At 38.4% G+C, this 18,673-nt stretch overlaps 1 protein-coding gene and 1 non-coding gene across 8 annotated transcripts in view; both read left to right on the forward strand.

The window, feature by feature from the left end:
- The window catches only part of POLA1 (DNA polymerase alpha 1, catalytic subunit), a 369,765-nt gene that overhangs the window by 56,006 nt on the left and 295,086 nt on the right, over positions 1-18,673 (forward strand). For all 7 annotated transcript variants that reach the window (XM_038370695.2, XM_038370686.2, XM_043505015.1 and 4 more), the window contains exons 19-26: positions 92-208; positions 1,486-1,661; positions 2,102-2,231; positions 2,707-2,826; positions 5,627-5,723; positions 6,719-6,843; positions 11,437-11,586; positions 11,825-11,947. In XM_038370695.2, coding sequence (XP_038226623.1) covers positions 92-208; positions 1,486-1,661; positions 2,102-2,231; positions 2,707-2,826; positions 5,627-5,723; positions 6,719-6,843; positions 11,437-11,586; positions 11,825-11,947 — 1,038 coding nt within the window. The remainder of the gene's footprint in view (positions 1-91; positions 209-1,485; positions 1,662-2,101; positions 2,232-2,706; positions 2,827-5,626; positions 5,724-6,718; positions 6,844-11,436; positions 11,587-11,824; positions 11,948-18,673) is intronic.
- Positions 6,147-6,280, forward strand: LOC119850233. Its single transcript, XR_005290771.1, has one exon.

Here is an 18,673-nt window from a genome sequence, read left to right on the forward strand (position 1 = left end):
CAAAGGGCAAAGGAATTCTAAACACATGAAAGTAAGTCCTTTAATTTGCATTTGTTATAACCTTTTTCTGTTGCTTTCTTTTTGTGGCAAGGGTCATAATATTTATGGCTTTGATCTGGAAGTGCTGCTGCAGAGAATTAATATGTGCAAAGTCCCTCACTGGTCCAAGATAGGTCGACTGAGGAGGTCCATCATGCCAAAGCTTGGGGTAAAAGATTGCTTAAGTCTCTCTCAATTCTTTTACATTGCATGTGATTAAAATGAATTAATTTAGCTAATGTATTTTGAATGCCTCTCTGATGTATTTTGACTGTTGGTCATGTTGGATTTCTTGCATCCCAGTTAAGACATAATGAATGTTTGTATGACTATTTTATTACAGTAATAAGCTAAACTAATTTTCAAGTTAGGCAAATTTAGTTTACATTTCTCAACTAGATGGTGGTAATGACAGATTAATAACTGTAATAGAGAAGATGTCTTTGTCTTTGTGTCTAGTACAACTGTATAATGAGGGGAAAATGTGGCTTGGATTGACTGGTGAATCATCCCATAGAGAGTAGTGAAATTATATTTCACTAGTTTTATTACGTTCTTGTTCTGAGAACATGACATTCTGAATACTTAACTACAGCACCTCCCTCTTACATAGTTGTTTTTTTTTTTTATAGGCCTATGCTTTTTTTTTTTTTTTCTATTTTCATCACAACCAGAAAACTCTTCAGTGCTTTAATGTCTCTTTTTTTATAAGGAATTTTCTTCTTCTACATAGATACTCTCTTTGAAATTGGAAAAGGTAGGGGAAAGACAAATGACATTTTTTTTTTTTTTTAAGGGGAGGAGTTATTTTTGTCTTTTTATTAGTTATAAACACGATTAAAATATTTAATTAAATTGATAGCAAAATTCCACTTAAGTTAAACATTCACTTTTGTTTCTTCTTCCTTTTACCACACTCTGCTGATACTTGTGTCCACTTCTTTCCCTTCTTTCCCCACCAATGTGTTTTTATTCTCCTCCCTAGTTATTTTTATGACTTTTTGTGCTGTCAAATACTAAACTGCTTGTTAGCAGGCAAAAATTGTGGGCTTTTAAAAATAAATAAATAAATAAATAAAATTAAAAAAAATTCAGATTCCATGCCAGACATTCATTCTTAGTTTCATGATCCTGCAAACCCTTATGCATGTACTTAATTTTGCTACTAAGAGTTGTAAAATTTCAATGGGACTATATAATAACAAAATTAAGCACATATGTAAGGGTTTGCAGGACTGAGTCTTAGCTATTAAAGGGAGTCCTGTGCCCAGTCCTTCATAGCCACGGGCTTTGCTGACATATATCTAAAATTCCTTTAGGACTTGATCCAAGGCCCATTGATTTAAATGGAAGATTCCAACTGCCTTGAGTGGCCTTTGGATCAAGCCCCATATGCATATATTTGAGTATGTAATGTTACTTTTTTTTTTTTTTTGCATGGTTAAGGGTCGAGGTGGCTTTGCTGAAAGGAATGCAGCCTGTGGTCGGATGATCTGTGATGTGGAAATTTCAGCAAAGGAATTAATTCGTTGCAAGAGCTACCATTTATCTGAATTGGTCCATCAGATTTTGAAAACCGAGAGGGTAACAATTCCACCAGAAGAGATAAGAAATATGTACAGGTATATTGCTCAGTGGTTTTTTTTTTTTTTTTTTTTTTAAATGCAGTTCTGTGTTGGGGAATGGCGCAACATTTAATTTTATTTAGTTTGTCTCTCTATATAATTTTGTACTTGGTTAATCAGGCAGATGTGGGATTGAGTAGCAGGGTACTAATACTTTGTGTTTTTCATCTTAAAAATATTTTACAAACACTGTTTCTCAGAACAGTGTTGCTGATCATGGCTTAGTCGTTCAAATAGAGATACATTGTGAAAATGTTACTTTAGGTACATAGTTTATTCTGTGAATTATTATTTGCAACTAAATGAGTTTGCTTCATAATTTGGCACAGGTACACTGCAGAGATCTTAGAGCCATGATACAGAATTTAGGTCTACTCTTCTGCAAAATTTATACCAACGTTTCAGGTTTAAACTTGCCATTCTCCCTCTCTTCCCAGTGATTCGTCTCACTTACTGTACATGCTGGAGAACACCTGGACAGATGCCAGATTCATTCTGCAGATCATGTGTGAGCTGAATGTTCTTCCGCTAGCCCTGCAGATTACAAACATCTCTGGGAATGTTATGGTAATTTTGTTTTCTTTCCCTTCACCTAAAAAGCAACTATTGCCTTGTGCTTTCTGTGTTTGGTATGGTTAATGCTCAGTCTAAGTCAGTGCTTGTAAATTCCTTAACTATGCACTGTGAAAAGTGTGTGTCATTTGTCCTTCAAAGAGATAAAAACTATTAGTTGGAGCACATTCAAATTGAGATGACCTCTGTGGGATTTTTCTTTCTGACATTAGAGAGTTTGTACTATGAAAGTATTTAGGTGGAAATGGACAGATGGCTGTATCATTTGGTAGACCTGTTTATGTATGGTACAAAAGCCCCACAACAAAATTACATAACCCTGAAAATAGATATTTACCTTGTAAAAGAAAATAGCATATGTGAGAAGACCGTATCTGGTTGAAATCTATGTCTTAATTCATTTTTGTGCATCAATATTTTGCTTTCTCCAGTTTTGTTTTGAATTCTTCTGTTTTTTTTTCCTCCATAGTCAAGGACAATGATGGGTGGGCGATCGGAGCGTAATGAATTCCTGCTGCTTCATGCTTTTTATGAGAGAGACTATATTGTGCCGGACAAGCAAGTTTTTAAAAAGCCTCAGCAGAAGCTGGTGGGTCCCAAATATATTCTTATTTTGACTTGCTTCTTCCATGATTTTTTTTAGATAAATTCTTATAAAAACACTAATCTTTTTCCTTTGCACATCATTTTCTTTACGAAAACATGAAAAAGTAATTATATCCAAACACAGGAATAGTTTTATGGTCAGATCAACAAGAACTTTTTCCAAGATATAATAACAACTTGTCTTAAGTGTGAAGTGAAAAGCCTGTGGTTTTAAGGGACACTGTCAACTTGAAAAAACACATTGCTGAAGTTTACCTATTATAACTACAGGAGCACTTAACTTCTTTCAAGATCAGTAATCTTATCAAATATTTTTTCGTGTGTAATTGTACATTTAATGTTACTTGGTATATAGTCAGTTCCTTTATTTTTCTGTGAACCAGTCAGTTTCTCCCTTGTTGAAAAGATCCTTATAGATACCAATAAGGTTTTTAGAAACAACTTCCTTAATATCTTCTTCACACGTATCCCACTATAGGTGCACATGCAGCTTGTGTGCAAATGTGACCAGCGTTCCAGTGGGGGCCAGCTATGGTCATTCATTTAGGGTGAACTACAAAAAATGGGGCAGACAATCCCCATAAAGCTGGTGGATATTCTAATACTTAGGTTTACCAAGCCAGCAAAAACAGCTTCTTTCTTACCTTACTGGTTATTCAGAAGTCCAAACAACACAGTTCGCTTAAAGTGATCCAGCCTCAGGCTTCCATCCAGGTACCTAAGTCAAATATGATGATTTCTGAAAGTTGTATTTTATCATATAAAAGAAAAGGTTCTACCAATCCCAAAGGATTGAACACATGACCTCCTAGGTTAATGAATGTTTCAGATCTTGCCCAAATACATGCTACAGCCAGTTCTTATTAACTAAACTAAAATTTCTTAAAAAATAGAGAGAGAGAGAGAGAGAGAATGGTTAAAAGATCAATATACATACAGACATGAGTTCAATTCATTTAGATGCAGATTCATAGCAGAGATGGTGAGCGTTGTAGTTGCAAAGAGTTCTTTTAGAAATAGTTCATAGGTTATAGTCTATAGAATATGGTCCAAATATCATATTCAGGGCATACCAGCATAACTGGGACCTCAGTCTTGTGACTCCAATTTCCCCTGCTGAAGCCTAAGCGGATCTGAGATGACAGAATCAGGACCCAAGAATCTTTTATACAATTTTATGTTCTCTTTGGCAAATTGGAGTTCCTCAGGGAACAAAAGGTAATTAGGATGACTTTGAAGGAGGTCCATTGCCAGTACTTAGCTATAGAATTAACATAAGGCAATTTGCTTGTTCCTCCGCCATTCACAGAATATTTGCTATACATTTCAAAGAGAGATCCTGTGTTTATAATTCATTTAAATGCTAGGATGTTCTTTTGATCACTGAATTATCAGAATACAGCGTAGACAGAGACTGTTTATTACATTGTCGACCCTACTCATACATATGTAAATACACAAAACCACAAATACTATTTCCTCACATGTCTTTTGAGGGTTGTTTATTTTACGGGATGTTTAACCCCTTCTAGCCATGTGTCAAAGCAAGTCTGGATTTTTCTTGACTAGCAGTGTACAGGGGGGCACATGTACCCTGTGCTGCTCGTTCTTAGAAAGTTTAGCTTGAGCAGTTAAGCAGGTTGGACATCAGCTAGGTTCCTTCTTACTACTTATGGAAGATTGAGGGCTAATCCTCCTGAAAGACTCGCATAGTGCGGGCCTATTCTGCCTGGGATAATCCCGTATCCCTAGCAGATGCTTGGGCTGCCTATTTTTCTCTGCAGCGACTTCAGGTCGCAAGATGTGAGGCTGAAGCTCTTTCTTCTGGAATGATCCATGAAGGTGGCATTGGCTCCAGAAGAGCTTTACTTCAAGACCTGTCTAATGGGCAGGCCTGTATTTTCCAGCGGTCCCTTGGGCAGATAGGCAACTTCAAAGATATCTGCTGGGAAAGTGGCACTGGGGCATCAAAAAGGGTTGCTCTAAGCAATGGGGTAGGAGCTCAGGAAGGAGCTTAGTGGCCTCACACAAAGAGAGGCACAGGAAAAAGTTGTTGTGTGATAAGCCCACCAAGTCTGAGATGGTGCCAAGCATGAGCAGAAAGGAGCAAAGTGTGGTGCAACTCGCTCTGTTCGTACTGGGCCTGGTCCTGGGAGCACCCATGTCAACTCCGGCACCAGGAGAACAGATTCAGACTATACCAGGGACATTCTCGGGGCTGAGATCCCCAACAGCAGCAGTCACTTTCATGGTTTGATTATAATCAGTTTCACTTTCTCCCTTACTTGCACTACTACACTGAGGCAATGTTTAATTCATAAAAAAAATTCTTGTCAGAATAAAAATTGCAAGCATTGCTATTGATCTAAAGTTTGTGGTTTTTTAAAACCCACTATTTTTGTAAATTAAATTTTGGGCTTAAATTAATTCAATAATATTCTTTTAAAGTAACTTTGCTTTCTCTCCATCATTGGGTGTCAAACACAACATAGACTAGTGCTCTGTTCCATGGTGACGATTCCTAAAAGACTGTGTAATCTTTTGTGATCAGTCTCTTCCCAGAGCAGTGAATCATAGTGCAATTTTGTGATGGAAAGAGCCTTAATCAGGATATTGATAAAAAATATTCATATAGTAGATGTCTGTTAGGGAAAAAAAACTCCATTCTTATCCCACTCATTCCAATTTTTCTTTTTCTTTTGTAAATGAAGGCTTCTAAATTAGAAACTTTTTGTTATTTTTAAAAGAGGCTAGATGTAGGAATTTTTTTATGCCAAATACAGGTGGATGAAGATGAAGATGTTGAAGATCAGAATAAATCAAAGATGGGGAGAAAGAAGGCAGCATATGCTGGGGGTCTAGTGTTGGATCCGAAAGTGGGTAAGGTTTGGCAGTTTTACTGCTCATAACTGTATATTGGGTCATAAATGAGAAGGTTAGCTCCAACTAAACTAAAATGCTGTTTCACTGCTGTTTTGTTCAAAAAGTTTCAAAGAAAAGGCAGGGAAAATCTGCAACCCCCTTTTATATGAAAGGAAAAAAATCCAGAATGATGATTATTAGAAAGGCCAGAATCTTGAGAAGGTCGGGGGGGGGGGGGGAGGGAAGCAATGTAGCACAACTTTCTTGTAAGGATATAGACACAGAAGTAACTTTTTATATGTGCTTTTCATTTTGCATACAAACAGGAAAGAATGCTTAGTTTTGTTTGCCAGTAGAGTAGTACCTCTTTCATGCAGCATCATGGATAAATTAGGGGTTTTTGTATTTAGGTTGTGTATATCACGTGTATATTTTTGCTAATGGATGCTTAAGGTTTTTCTTTGTTTCTGCTATATGTGGTGATAATTGTACAAAAGCATCCTACAGTAGTACAGAAGCTATCTGTTTAACCCTGGCAAGTTAAGCGGGGTTAGATCGTTCCACTTCTGACAGTCTTCAATCACTGGCTAATAGCACATCCGAACCTTTTCTTAGGACTGTTGCTTAGACGCATCACATAGTGCATTGGTCTCTGAATCCAAGCTACTTCTCAAGCTTGTACAAAACTGTGTAGACTGGTAACTCTCAGCTTAGTCTGGGATCAGCCATGTAATATGGGAGTGGGGGTCACTTCTTTTCCTGCAAAAACTTCTGACACTCTCGGCCCTCTCCCAAACCTCCCCACTTAATTGTATGAAGTCTTCTCCTCCCCCACCACAGATACATCCATATTAATCAAATTTCTTATTTATAGTTACTGAATTGGGCCCTGAAACTCAATAGAAATCTTTAATTTGGCTTTAATGGGCGTTGGATTATGTATCTAATGGGGATGAATAATTTATATGGATCCTCACACTGTATTATACCTTCTACTCTGTATTCTGTTTCAGGTTTTTATGACACATTTATTTTGCTTCTGGACTTCAACAGCTTGTACCCTTCAATTATCCAGGAGTTCAACATATGTTTTACCACAGTGCAGAGAGAGTCATCAGATGCACAGAAAAGGGCAGAGGTTTGTGTGTGCTTTATTAGTGTTCTGATTTGAGGTTCAAATCTTCAGTGTGTTTCATGTGAATTAAATTGTAACAGCATCCTGGCTGGAAACTGATCCTACATGCTTATCTCAATACCCTCTCATCATTATTTTTCCTTTTGGTAGCACTCCCTATGTGCTAGGTGATTTCAAAACTCGCAAGGAGGACAATCCTTCCTGCAAGGAAGAACACAATCTAGGGAATTTGTCTTTTTGCTTCCAAGCTCCTTGAATGTGCTATCTGTAACTGTTGCATCTATTTCCTTTCAATAATACTCCTCATGCTTGCACCCCTGGCATGTTGTTCCATTCCTTATCCTCTCCCATACAAGAGGATTTATTGAGTGCTTAGTTAATCCTGTCTCTTGTTCCTCTACAACTTCTACACAATCCACCTTTTTTATGCTGCTAAATCCCTTTTCTGTGCCTTGTCATCTCTCATCCAAACTAATGAAACATTTTTTTTTCTCATCCCTGGCCTCCATACATGTCACCTTGCATCTGTATTAAAGCACTACAGAAATAAACTTCCTGTCTTGCCATTCTGTCCTTCTCCCATGGGCTTCTTTTTGTTTTCACACTTGGGTTCACATTTCTCATCCTACCCTTTTAGTCACTCCACCCCATCTACATCTGTTTTAATTTCTTCCTACAATTCCTTGCAAGCTGCTTTTCTGAACTTGCCTTTTGTATTCTCCTTCTATGCTCATCTTTGCATATTTCCATATCATTCCTTTTTATGCTTGGAACTCCCTCCTTCTGTTCAGCTGAACAAACAATCTCCTTATTCATGTTTCTCCTTATAAAAACATTTCTTCTGTGAAACCTTTCAATTGCAGTTTACCAAATGAGGTTGGGGGAAATCCATACAGCTGTAAGATTGGACCTTCACTTTTTTTATATGTCTCTGAAATGTATTGGCTATCTGATGCAAAATCTATGCTCCATGGGACATACTCCGTTTTATAGTCCTGAATACCAAAAATGTTTAACTGGAGAATATGAATTGACTGGAGCCACCAGGAGTGTTTGACTGTCTCTGTGGTACTAGGTACTTGAGCTCCAGACTAGCAATATGCCTCTTCAGTTGGGTTCAATGATGGAATAAACAATGGTGTCAGTTCAGGAAGCCTGTTCTGTGCCTGCTGCATTTGGGGGGTGCAGGTAAAATGGATAGATTCAAATCAAAGCTACTTAAATCACAAATTTTTACTAATGATTTTAAATCATGTTTTGCATTTGTGTGTATTAGTTAAAATTGATGAACTTCCTAAAAAGAGGTTGATTCTTGTTGGTTGGTAACTTATTAAAATGTTGATTTGCAACTAAATATATCTTTTTTTTTTTTTTTTTTTTTTTTTTTTTTTTTTGCAATCAGGAGGATACACTATATCTATATACAATTATTTAAGCAGTTATATAGCTTAACTTGCATTTATTCAGAAGCTTAATTTTTATATTTGTATTAGGTTAGAAAATGGTGAATCATGCATTTCTTATTTAAAAGGTAATTAACTTTTTACATGTGATCTAGGTGAAATTCTATTTAGGTGGCAATTCAAATTCAATTAAAAATTCACAAAATCAGCATTTTAGTTTTTCTTTTTTAAAAAATAAATAAAATTTCCTTAAATGTGCTGGATACGTAAGAAGAAAGCTGATTAAAACAGTTTTGCATTTAAAACTAACTGATTTATTAAACAAAAATGGTATTGTCCACTCTCAGTGAATTGAATTGATTGTTTCTGGTCACCATGTCCTTCAAGATTTTACAACTAGGGGATCTGATCTTCTCAAACCTAGGACTTGTCTGCACAGTATTGGCGAAGGACGCCTGAGCGAGTGTAATTTGTAAAGGTCTAATGTGTTGTGGTCTAACTGCCCCACATAGACCCTGCTGGTGTGCACTAAAAAGTACCTAATTCACGTTAATGGACTATGTTAACATGAACTCGGCACCTTCTGGAGCACAACAGCAGAGTCTACCCAGGGCAATTAGAGTGCAACACATTAGAGTGCTTTACAAATTGCACCCCTCTGGAGCACTTTGTTTGGTGCCGTATTGACATGCCCTTGGTTTTTATTCAGAGATTAGAAGAAAACAAACTTTTCTGCTTTTTCAATTCCCTGTTGGTTTCTTAACTTTTAGTGAGCTAGATGTTGAATTGAACTAGTTGAATAAACTGAAATGAAAAAAAATTCTATTTGCACCTGCAGAAGGCGCTAAGCTGTCAAAAGCTGGTTTAATACTTCAATAAACTCTTCTTAGCCAGTGACTTCAACCTGAACTTGCCATCAAACATGGATTGTTTTTTGTTTTTATTGTAAATGATTTTAATGGACTATAATAAATTTAGGCTCTAACATGGGTTGTCAGTGTCAGATTTAATTTTCAGTAGGTTTATTTTTTAAGACTAAACCTGAATTTAATTTAAATTAAAAACTGATTTTTTTTCTAAATTGATTTTTTTTTTTTTTTTTTGTTTTGTTTATCCACCCTGGCTGAGGGTGACTCTTGGTTGTCTTTTAGAACAGGGTGAACTATTAAATCAAACAACATAGCGTTTCTGAATGGTCCATCTTCAGCAATACCTATATAACTTGTTGGGCTATGGACATTTAGATTTATTTTTCTTTCTCCTTTGTGGTGATAATTATACAGAAGTATCCTTCATTAACGTAGAAGCTTTTGGCTCATTCCTAAGTTAGAGTGTATCGTTCCACTTGTGACACTTTTTTTGTCTCATAAGCTAATGCCTGATTGATTGAAGCCTATGAAAGTGGTTTAGTTTTGCCACTGTGTTCACATTTAGGCACAGTTCAAGTGTTGGAACTCTTTAAGATTTATATCTGTACCGTTACGTACATCTCTTGATTTGGAGCGTTTGGATCCAAAGAAAATCCATGGGCATATAGCAGAAAGTATATGTAAATGTGTAAACCACTGCACTGTAGGTACCCCACCCCTATAAGGCCAATAATGACACAAAGTTTGGTGGTAAAAGCTGTCCTTGACTTTACATGTTGGTCTGTAACTTGCAAAGCCAGGCAATGTTTTCTTAATTATAAATCCCTGAAACGGTCAGAGTGATTTTTTTCCCTGATAGGTGTATTAGGAAACTTCAGGTAAATGATTTAAATACAATATTTTGGCTCTTTTGGTAAACAATAATATATACAAAGCTGCTCTTTTTTGAAAAGTTTCAGAGTAGCAGCCGTGTTAGTCTGTATTCACAAAAAGAAAAGGAGTACTTGTGGCACCTTAGAGACTATTGTTAGTCTCTAAGGTGCCACAAGTACTCCTTTTTTCTTTTTTGAAAAGTGTTTGCAAAGGTCCCCACTGTTTGTGATACTCGTTGTCCCTGCTCCAATAGGCTGGCAAACGCATTTCATCTTAGCAGTATTGCCTGAGAACACAATTGCATGAGAAACAAATATCCATCCCCTTTCAAAGGAATAAGGTTGAAAATAGTGTGTATTTTTGTGCCTAAATTCCAAATCTGGAGACTGTTATCACACTGAAATTGAAGTGTAAAATGATATATGCATCTTTTCAATATTCTTTATTTATTAAAAATGTATGCCCTTGGAAAGGGGAGAGGAATCACTTGTAGGAGTTCTCATTATGGCTTGTATTGGCCATGCATTCAAGTTAGAATAACTCCTTCTGTACACAGCTTAAGTGAGAAGCCATGTTGCTTGTCTTTGTCCTTCTTTCAGAAGCAGATTCTGAGGTATTGTTGAGAGTGAGGAAGGCAATATCATACAAGATAACATAGTGCTTTATAACCATTTCCAGTAACATTTAAATATGAAAGTCAAAAATTACTCACCTCAGAGGCAACATGTGAAATAGTGACCCCTCCAGATGCTGCCTTCCAATCTTCACACTTAATATTATCTAACTCTTTCACCTGGAGATTTAGGGCTTATTTATGCAAACTGTATGTGGCAAGCTGGGATGTAAATCTAGCTTGCACTAGTCTGCTGTGCACTAATTATCTATCTGGATCCTGCTCCTGTGTCAAAGTGAGGTAGATCAAAGTGCGCTATGGAACTTTTAGGGTGCAGCAGCAGGATTCACATGGACAGTTAATTTGTGGGCGGGTGGGGTGAAAATCTATCTCACGCTAGCTTGCCACACACTAAGTTTTCATATAGACAAGCCGATAGTCTTGCTTTCCTTCAAATAGAATTGGTATCTGAAACTCTTGTCCCTACGGCTCTGAAACGATTCATTTTTAACCTGTCTTCTTAGAGCCGTGCTCATATGCTCCAGAAGGCTTTACTTTCTGTTCCTAGAGAACATCTGAGAACCAAGTCTTTTGGGGTGCATTAGAAGAGTGCTAGTGTACTGGCAGTGAATAGATGATGATAGACTCGAATTCTGGGGGTACTAGTGGTTCTGCAGCATCAAATTAATACAGCTGAAAAGCATGAAAACCGTACTGAGTGCAGTTCCCTTTTTATTCTGCAAAAATAAACTAACTTTTTTTCATGTCCTTGCTTGTTAATAGACTAAAAATCTACTTTTAAAGCAAATACTTGGTAAACTAAATGATTATTTGACAGGATGGAATGCAAGAAGAAATTCCAGAACTACCAGATCCATCTCTAGAAATGGGAATTTTGCCTAAAGAGATCAGGAAGCTGGTGGAGAGAAGGCGACAAGTCAAGCAATTGATGAAACAGACGGATTTAAATCCTGACCTCTATTTACAGGTGTGTCTTATGGAAGCACTCCTCTGCCTTCACTATACCTTATTTAAGTTCATTGCTCAGACTACAGAATAGGAGTTAATTTAATAGTAAATGGAGGTTGGAAACAAATTGTAAGATGCTCCCTTGTGGTTTAGAGAGCTGATAGGTGTCAGAAATAGCTGTGAGTACTTGATAATATTGCATTCAACTTCTGTTTGGTGGTTATGGTGATTAATATACTGGTTATGTTCCTTTTCAGTATGATATCAGGCAGAAGGCTTTGAAGCTTACAGCTAATAGCATGTATGGCTGTCTGGGGTTTTCCTACAGTAGATTCTATGCCAAGCCTTTGGCAGCTTTGGTGACACACAAAGGGAGAGAGGTGAGTCACTTAAATAGCATTTTAAAATGGTAAACTTAAATCATCCCAGGTTTCATTGAGTAGTAGATTGGTCTTTACTCACTTACAAATCTTTTGCCTTCATTTATGCTTTGTAATTATAATTTTATTTTGGCCTTTTGTAATGCAGAAGGACAGGTGACAAGAATAGAGTTAAGCAATTAAAAAAATAATAAAACAAGTTGTAGCCATAGATTTGGGTCTTCCTTTGGTGTTTTGTCATGGTGAACTGGTCTGTTGTAGCCAGATTAATGTTTACTTATAAATTTTCCATGATGGGAAACAGTTGTAATGTAGGCCCCAATTCAGCAATGTGCTTGGCTGACTATTTGACTTCAGAGGGACTGCTTGCATGCATAAAGTTATGCCTGTGTCTAAGAACCTTGTTGAATTGGTGCCTTGCTCTTTGTCTACACTACCACTTATATCGGTATAATTTATGTTGCTCAGGGGTGTGAATAATCCACTCCCCTACCCAAGCGACATAAGTTACATCAACCTAAGCGCCGGTGTGGACAGTGCTATGTTGGTGGGAGAGCTTCTCCTGTCGACATTGCTACCACCACTCCTTCGGGTGGATTAATTAAATCGACAGGAGAGCTCTCCTGTTGGCTTAGAGGGCTACACTAGATAGTTTACAGTGGTGCAGGTGCATCGGTACAGCAGCACCGCTGTAAGGGCTGTAGTATAGCTGTAGCCTCAGATACTGCTACTTCCTGCACTTACAATTTATGTCATGGACTCAAAAAGATCCAACATTTTTTAAGGGACACTGACAAATTTGATGAATAAAAACCTTGATTTCATTCTTCTTTCTTTATGAAGTCTGTATTATTCTGTCCGTCTTTCCATCAAAACAAATATTCCTTTTCTCGTTATTTTTAAAAACTGAGCAGCCTAGCCACCGTATTTAACCTTACAAAAAAGAGTGCAAATATTTAGTTAGGAAATAAAATGTTAAGCTTCCAAGGAGTTATTCTGAATGATTGGTGTGAGGGACTAAAGATTTTAGTATCCTTGGGAAATATCTTGTATTTAAGATTCAGACACTTATTGTACCAACTTCTTAAGTGAACTACAAGACAAATACAGTTTTGAACAAATTTATATCTGAATTAGACTAAAGTCCATGAATTCAACACCATTTTTTTTTTTTATATTCTCACTCGTCATACAGGATCTCTACCTCATTTGGTTTCAGTTTGATCTTTTTAATACTCATATTCTTGTCCCTCTCTTTTTTAATAGGAAAGAAAAGTTTGCTTGCACATAGCTATTTAAAAAGGCCAGAATTTTTACAGAATGAGCTCTGGTTCATACCTGTGTATAATTATGGTAGAAACTGATTAAACTTATTATATCCGCCGTGTTATAGAGTGGTCTTTGATGGGAAGGGTAGACAGTAAATAGATAAGGAGAAATGATGATGTTTTAATTAATTTTTCCACAGACCTAGACTCAGTTCACTCTTTTAAAAAAAAAAAAAATCCTCTTTTAATCATTCTTTTTGGTTAATACTGCAATCCCATAGCTAGAAGGGAGAGTGTGTTAAGCCGTTTGATGTGTTAACCTCTTGGTGCCTAGGTTTTCGCCAGTCACTTAATGCTAATATAAATTACATTACTATCAGTAGCAGGAGCTGCGGGCTGTCTGTATCAAGAAGTAAATGAGAAAAAATAATTTCAGGAAAAGTCTTAGGGATCTAATTTAAAGTAACATATAAGAAGTTTTTCTTTGAAATGTGATTAAACTTCTTATGATTATGCACCTGATGATACATGCATAGGTAAATAAGGTGATATGAAATATCTCCAGGGAATCTAATTTGAATAGATGTAGGTCAGATTTTGAAGTGCTACATTTTACTGTGTTGTCAAACCATCCCGTAGTTGAGGGCTGCACTGTAAATATGTTTGCAGAAAGTTCAGTGTGAAAAACGCAAACAAGGCTGGAAATTCATATAGTGTAAAGTACTGGAAAGCTGTCAATATTATTAACTTTTATTAATAGTATTTTGGTGAGATTGGGTTTGGTTGTGATGACATATTAGAAGTAGTTTGGACCATGCAAGTGTGTTGTGCTGGCTAAAAACTTCAGGAATTACACATTCTTTAAAAACTTGTTTGAAATCATATTAATGGGGCAGAAATTACCTCATATGCACACTTGGATTTAATGGCAAAAGAATTTCATGTGATGTGGCAGAAATTCCTTCTATGAAGGGCAACATAGCTGTGCACGTGAGAGGTGCAGCACATACACCGGGGTCGGCAGCCTTCGGCATGCAGCCTATTGGGGTAATCTGCAGGCGGGCCATGAGGCGTTTTGTTTACGTTGACTGTTCGCAGGCATGGCCCCCCACAGCTCCCAGCGGCCGTGGTTCGCCATTCCTGGCCAGTGGGCCTTGTGCCGAAGGTTACTGACCCCTGACATACGCCATCGACTTCATTTCTTATAGAAGGTAAGTGCTCTTCTGAATCTCTGATGCAGATCCCATCTGACACAACTGTATTTTGTTAATGATGTTGGAAACTCAGTACAGACTGGTACAACTGCAGGCATGTATAGGTTAACTTTCAGTGGGGAAAGTTGGGCAGCATGAATTTCGTGTGTGTGTGTGTGATTCCAACAAATAAAATGTAATTTATAAAGTGACTAGTGTAGTAATTGTAGTGGTTGTTCACTAGATGGCGATAGATACCTTGAGATCATTTAAACAATTAAAACTCAATCTTGTCAATAAATGATTGTGACCATCTTTGAGTACACATACTTTTAAATTGATCTTCCATGATTTTTAATTTTTTTTCTGATATAGTGGGGGTTATTTTAGTTTTAATCTGAAATATTACATCCTATCACAAACCTATTTGTACATTTATATATTCTGGAAGAAGAAAAATGCTTTCCAAAAAGGGAGAGAACATATGAACACTGCCAACTCAAATTTGGCCTTAAATGTTTATAAGTACAAGTGTTTGCTAAAACTGAAGACCAGTAGATATATTTACATGAATTTTTATAATCCAATGGGATTTAAAAAAAAAAAACCAAAAAGATTATCTGTAGTATTTGCCATCCAAATGGGGCATTGTTGGGTTGGCTTATAGTACAGTGGTTTTGAAACTTTTTCATGGTGTGAACAAACCTTAATGAGTTTCATGGGCTACTTCTCTCGTAGTAACTATAGCAGTTGCTTGCATGGAAAAGTAATAGAGTTTTTAATGTAATTTTAGCTGTTCTGTAATGTAACTTAGCAACTGGAAACAAGTAGAGGCAGTATCACATGATCAACTAGCTCTCTACAGACCAGTGACAGTAAGTATAAGGTCACTCTTTTTTTCAGCCTTTTTGACAAGCAGCCTTCCAGTGGAATGTCAGATGTGTTTGGCTTCTGTATTTAGGATCCCCTGGGAAGCAGGCTGTTTCTTGTGGGACAACAGAAGAGTTGCCAAGGTGCTGTCTGGGACTAACTTGGTTGCCATTGGCTGTGACCCCAGATCAGTGGTCTTTTCACGTAGTGGCATCTCCTCCTGGACATGGTTCTTTAGTGTTCCAATCAGTTCCTCAGGTGACCCACCTTCTTGGCCAGAAAACTGGACCACAGAGGGGAAAAATTACTCTTCCTTCTTTCACCACAACTTGTAGGTAAGTTACAGAAATTCCTGTTGCAGTACATTGAGTGAAAGGATAAAGTTTGCCAGTCAGGTTAATTTCAAATTTCCTATTGAGATTATTAAATTAATTCTTTTGTGATAATTTGCCCAAATTCTAAGGCCCTGGTAGTCAAAGATTGCAACTGTTTGTCACCACTGTCTGCGAAAGGGAGCTGGGGCAAGGGAAAGGAGAAAGTGAAATCAAAAAGCCCAAATATGTTAATTGAAAATTAAAAGAAAGAGAAGCAGACATAGTATCTTGCCTACTCTCTTCCTTTTCTATCCCCTTCCTCTGAGCTGTGGCAGCAGGGCTTCATTCCATTTCCCCTTGAGTCTTGTTCATCTGTTGTGTTCTGGGCCTGTTTTGCCAGAGCTGTTCTGGATGGGGCAGCTTGTCAGGCCTCCTTCCCCAAAATATGGTGGGGGAGAGACGAACACAAGCTGGGAAACAGGTCTTCTTAAAATCTCATTAGTAGCTGCCTTTTTGGATGCTTTTGTGGATGCCATCCACACTTTCACTAGAGCTTTGACATCCAATATGATTTTTGTGGATTCATGTGAGCTACATACTTGAAAGCCCAAACAGAAGAGTTCTTAGCTGCCTCTAAATATACAGGTGTTAGACCAAAGTGGTGCTTTATGATTTAGTGAAATTGAAGAAGTCCTTGCCATCCTTTAGACATTGTAGGAGGGGCTGTGGATCCTAGTTCAAAAGACAGCAGTCTTTTTGTGATGCTTTTCTTCTTGAGATGTCTCAAAAAAGAGGAAGATGCAACAGATTTCAAATTTTTCAACAAAAACCTAAGGATGTTCAAGATGGAAAACTTTTTTTTAAATTCTGTCTGGTAACTCAAGTTTTTTTCTTTTGAGCTGATGGAGGCTGTCTCTATATTTGCATACATTCTTCACACATGACAATTTTTATAATTTACATAGAGTCATGACCATTTCCAGTACAAAGCTCTCTCCTTCAGAGGCTCCTTTAGTGTTTCAATATCCTGTTGGACAGGTAAGAGTCAGTTCTTCAAGTTCTGGTCCTTATGTGTATTCCACATGAGGGTATGCATGCGCCCGAGTCCAGGGATTTTAACAAGCAGCGTTGGTTGGCCCACACATGCGCAGTGGATCTCCTCATGCTCCAGAGCGAGGGCATAAGAAGCGGCGCAGATTAATGCCCTCTCAATTCCGTCTTAACTCCACATGGTCTGAGTCAGGATCCAGTGTCTTCTCTGGCTTCAGCATTTCACAAAACCTGTAAATAAGATTGTAAATAGTTACTTTTTAGCTTAGTTCAGTTGGTCTTTGTGAAGTTTGTTTCCCTGAAGTGGAGACCCCATCCCCCTGTCCATAAAAGGCGCACTCCTTCCCCAAGCCCATCGAGTCGGGCGAGTCCTTACACACAGACTTCTAAGTAACTGGCTCTGCAGAAAACCCCCGGGTGGAGAGTAAGGTATGCAGGAAGAAGGATCCGCTGGTTCCGTTGGTGTCTCTGGTAGCACAAGCACAATGATAGCACAAGCACTATCATTTTCCTATTGGTGCTGGAACTAGAGGTGCTGGGGGTTTGGCAGCACCCCCTGGCTTGAAGTGGTTTCAGTCATATACAGGATTTACAGCTTGATTCAATGGCTCTCAGCACCCCCACCATACAGATTGTTCCAGCACCCCTGCATCTGCCAGTCTCATCTACAAGTGCAGCTCCAGATTTTATGGTTCTGATGCATCTGCCCAAAACACACTCTACAACCAGGGATGTACTGCAACCATTGATGCTGACCATCAGAACTCCCCGCACACCAGGATGCACAGAGACCTACATGGCCCCAGAGGATATATTCCTCTCCCTGCAGTCTCCTCTCTTCTCTCGCCCAGCCCCCCCTGAGGGAAATTACTACACCAGAAGATTCCTTTGGTGTCTCAGGAACTGTCTTTCTTACAGCCATCAGGCAGGATTACCTTGGTACTAATTGCTCTGCTGTTACAACAGGACTGATTTTTGGATTCGGATGGATCTGATGAGCTGGCCCCTTTATCTCCACAGACAGAACTAAGCCTGGACAGGTGATCTAGGACTTATTGTCACTACCCTTATGAACATGACCTGCCTAAGAGACCAGTGATCCCCCTGGTGATGGGGTTCCCCTCAAACATTTGGCCCTCTTTTTGGCCCTATTGGGGTCCCATACAATCCCTATTCCAGACATCTGGGACCCACCCAGGAGCCTTTCCACTCCTTCTCCTTGTGTGAACAACTGTTTTTGTCAGTGTAGGAAGAAAAGAATGTTCAACCAGAACCACAGGTACCAATAGTTCAGTTGGAAATCTCCTCCACTTCCTTGGATGAGGCACCCCCACCAGAAGACCATAGTGAGGACTTTACTACAAAGGGTGGCTAATGATCTCCAGATATTTCTAGAGGAAGTCCAAGTCCATTGACTGTTGGACATTCTGCAGCCTCAGTGCCCAAGTAAGGTGACTTTCAAAATTAATGAGGCCATATTGGAACCGATGAGATTCACAGAATATCAGGGTTGGAAGGGACCTCAGGAGGTCATCTAGTCCAACCTCCTGCTCAAAGCAAGACCAATCCCAACAAAATCATCCCAGCCAGGGCTTTGTCAAGCCTGACCTTAAAAACTTCTAAGGAAGGAGATTCCACCATCTCCCTAGGTAACACATTGCAGTGCTTCATCACCCTCCTAGTGAAAATTTTTTTCCTAATATCCAGCCTAAACCTCCCCCACTGCAACTTGAGACCATTACTCCTTGTTCTGTCATCTGCTACCACTGAGAACAGTCTAGATCCATCCTCTTTGGAACCCCCTTTCAGGTAGTTGAAAGCAGCTATCAAATCCTCCCTCATTCTTCTCTTCCGCAGACTAAACAATCCCAGTTCCTTCAGCCTCTCCTCATAAGTCATGTGTTCCAGTCCCCTAATCATTTTTGTTGCCCTCCGCTGGATGTTTTCCAATTTTTCCACATCCTTCTTGTAGTGTGGGACCCAAAACTGGACACACTACTCCAGATGAGGCCTCACCAATGTTGAATAGAG

This window comes from Dermochelys coriacea, chromosome 1 (assembly GCF_009764565.3).
Source record: "Dermochelys coriacea isolate rDerCor1 chromosome 1, rDerCor1.pri.v4, whole genome shotgun sequence".
NCBI classification, from domain to species: domain Eukaryota; kingdom Metazoa; phylum Chordata; order Testudines; family Dermochelyidae; genus Dermochelys; species Dermochelys coriacea.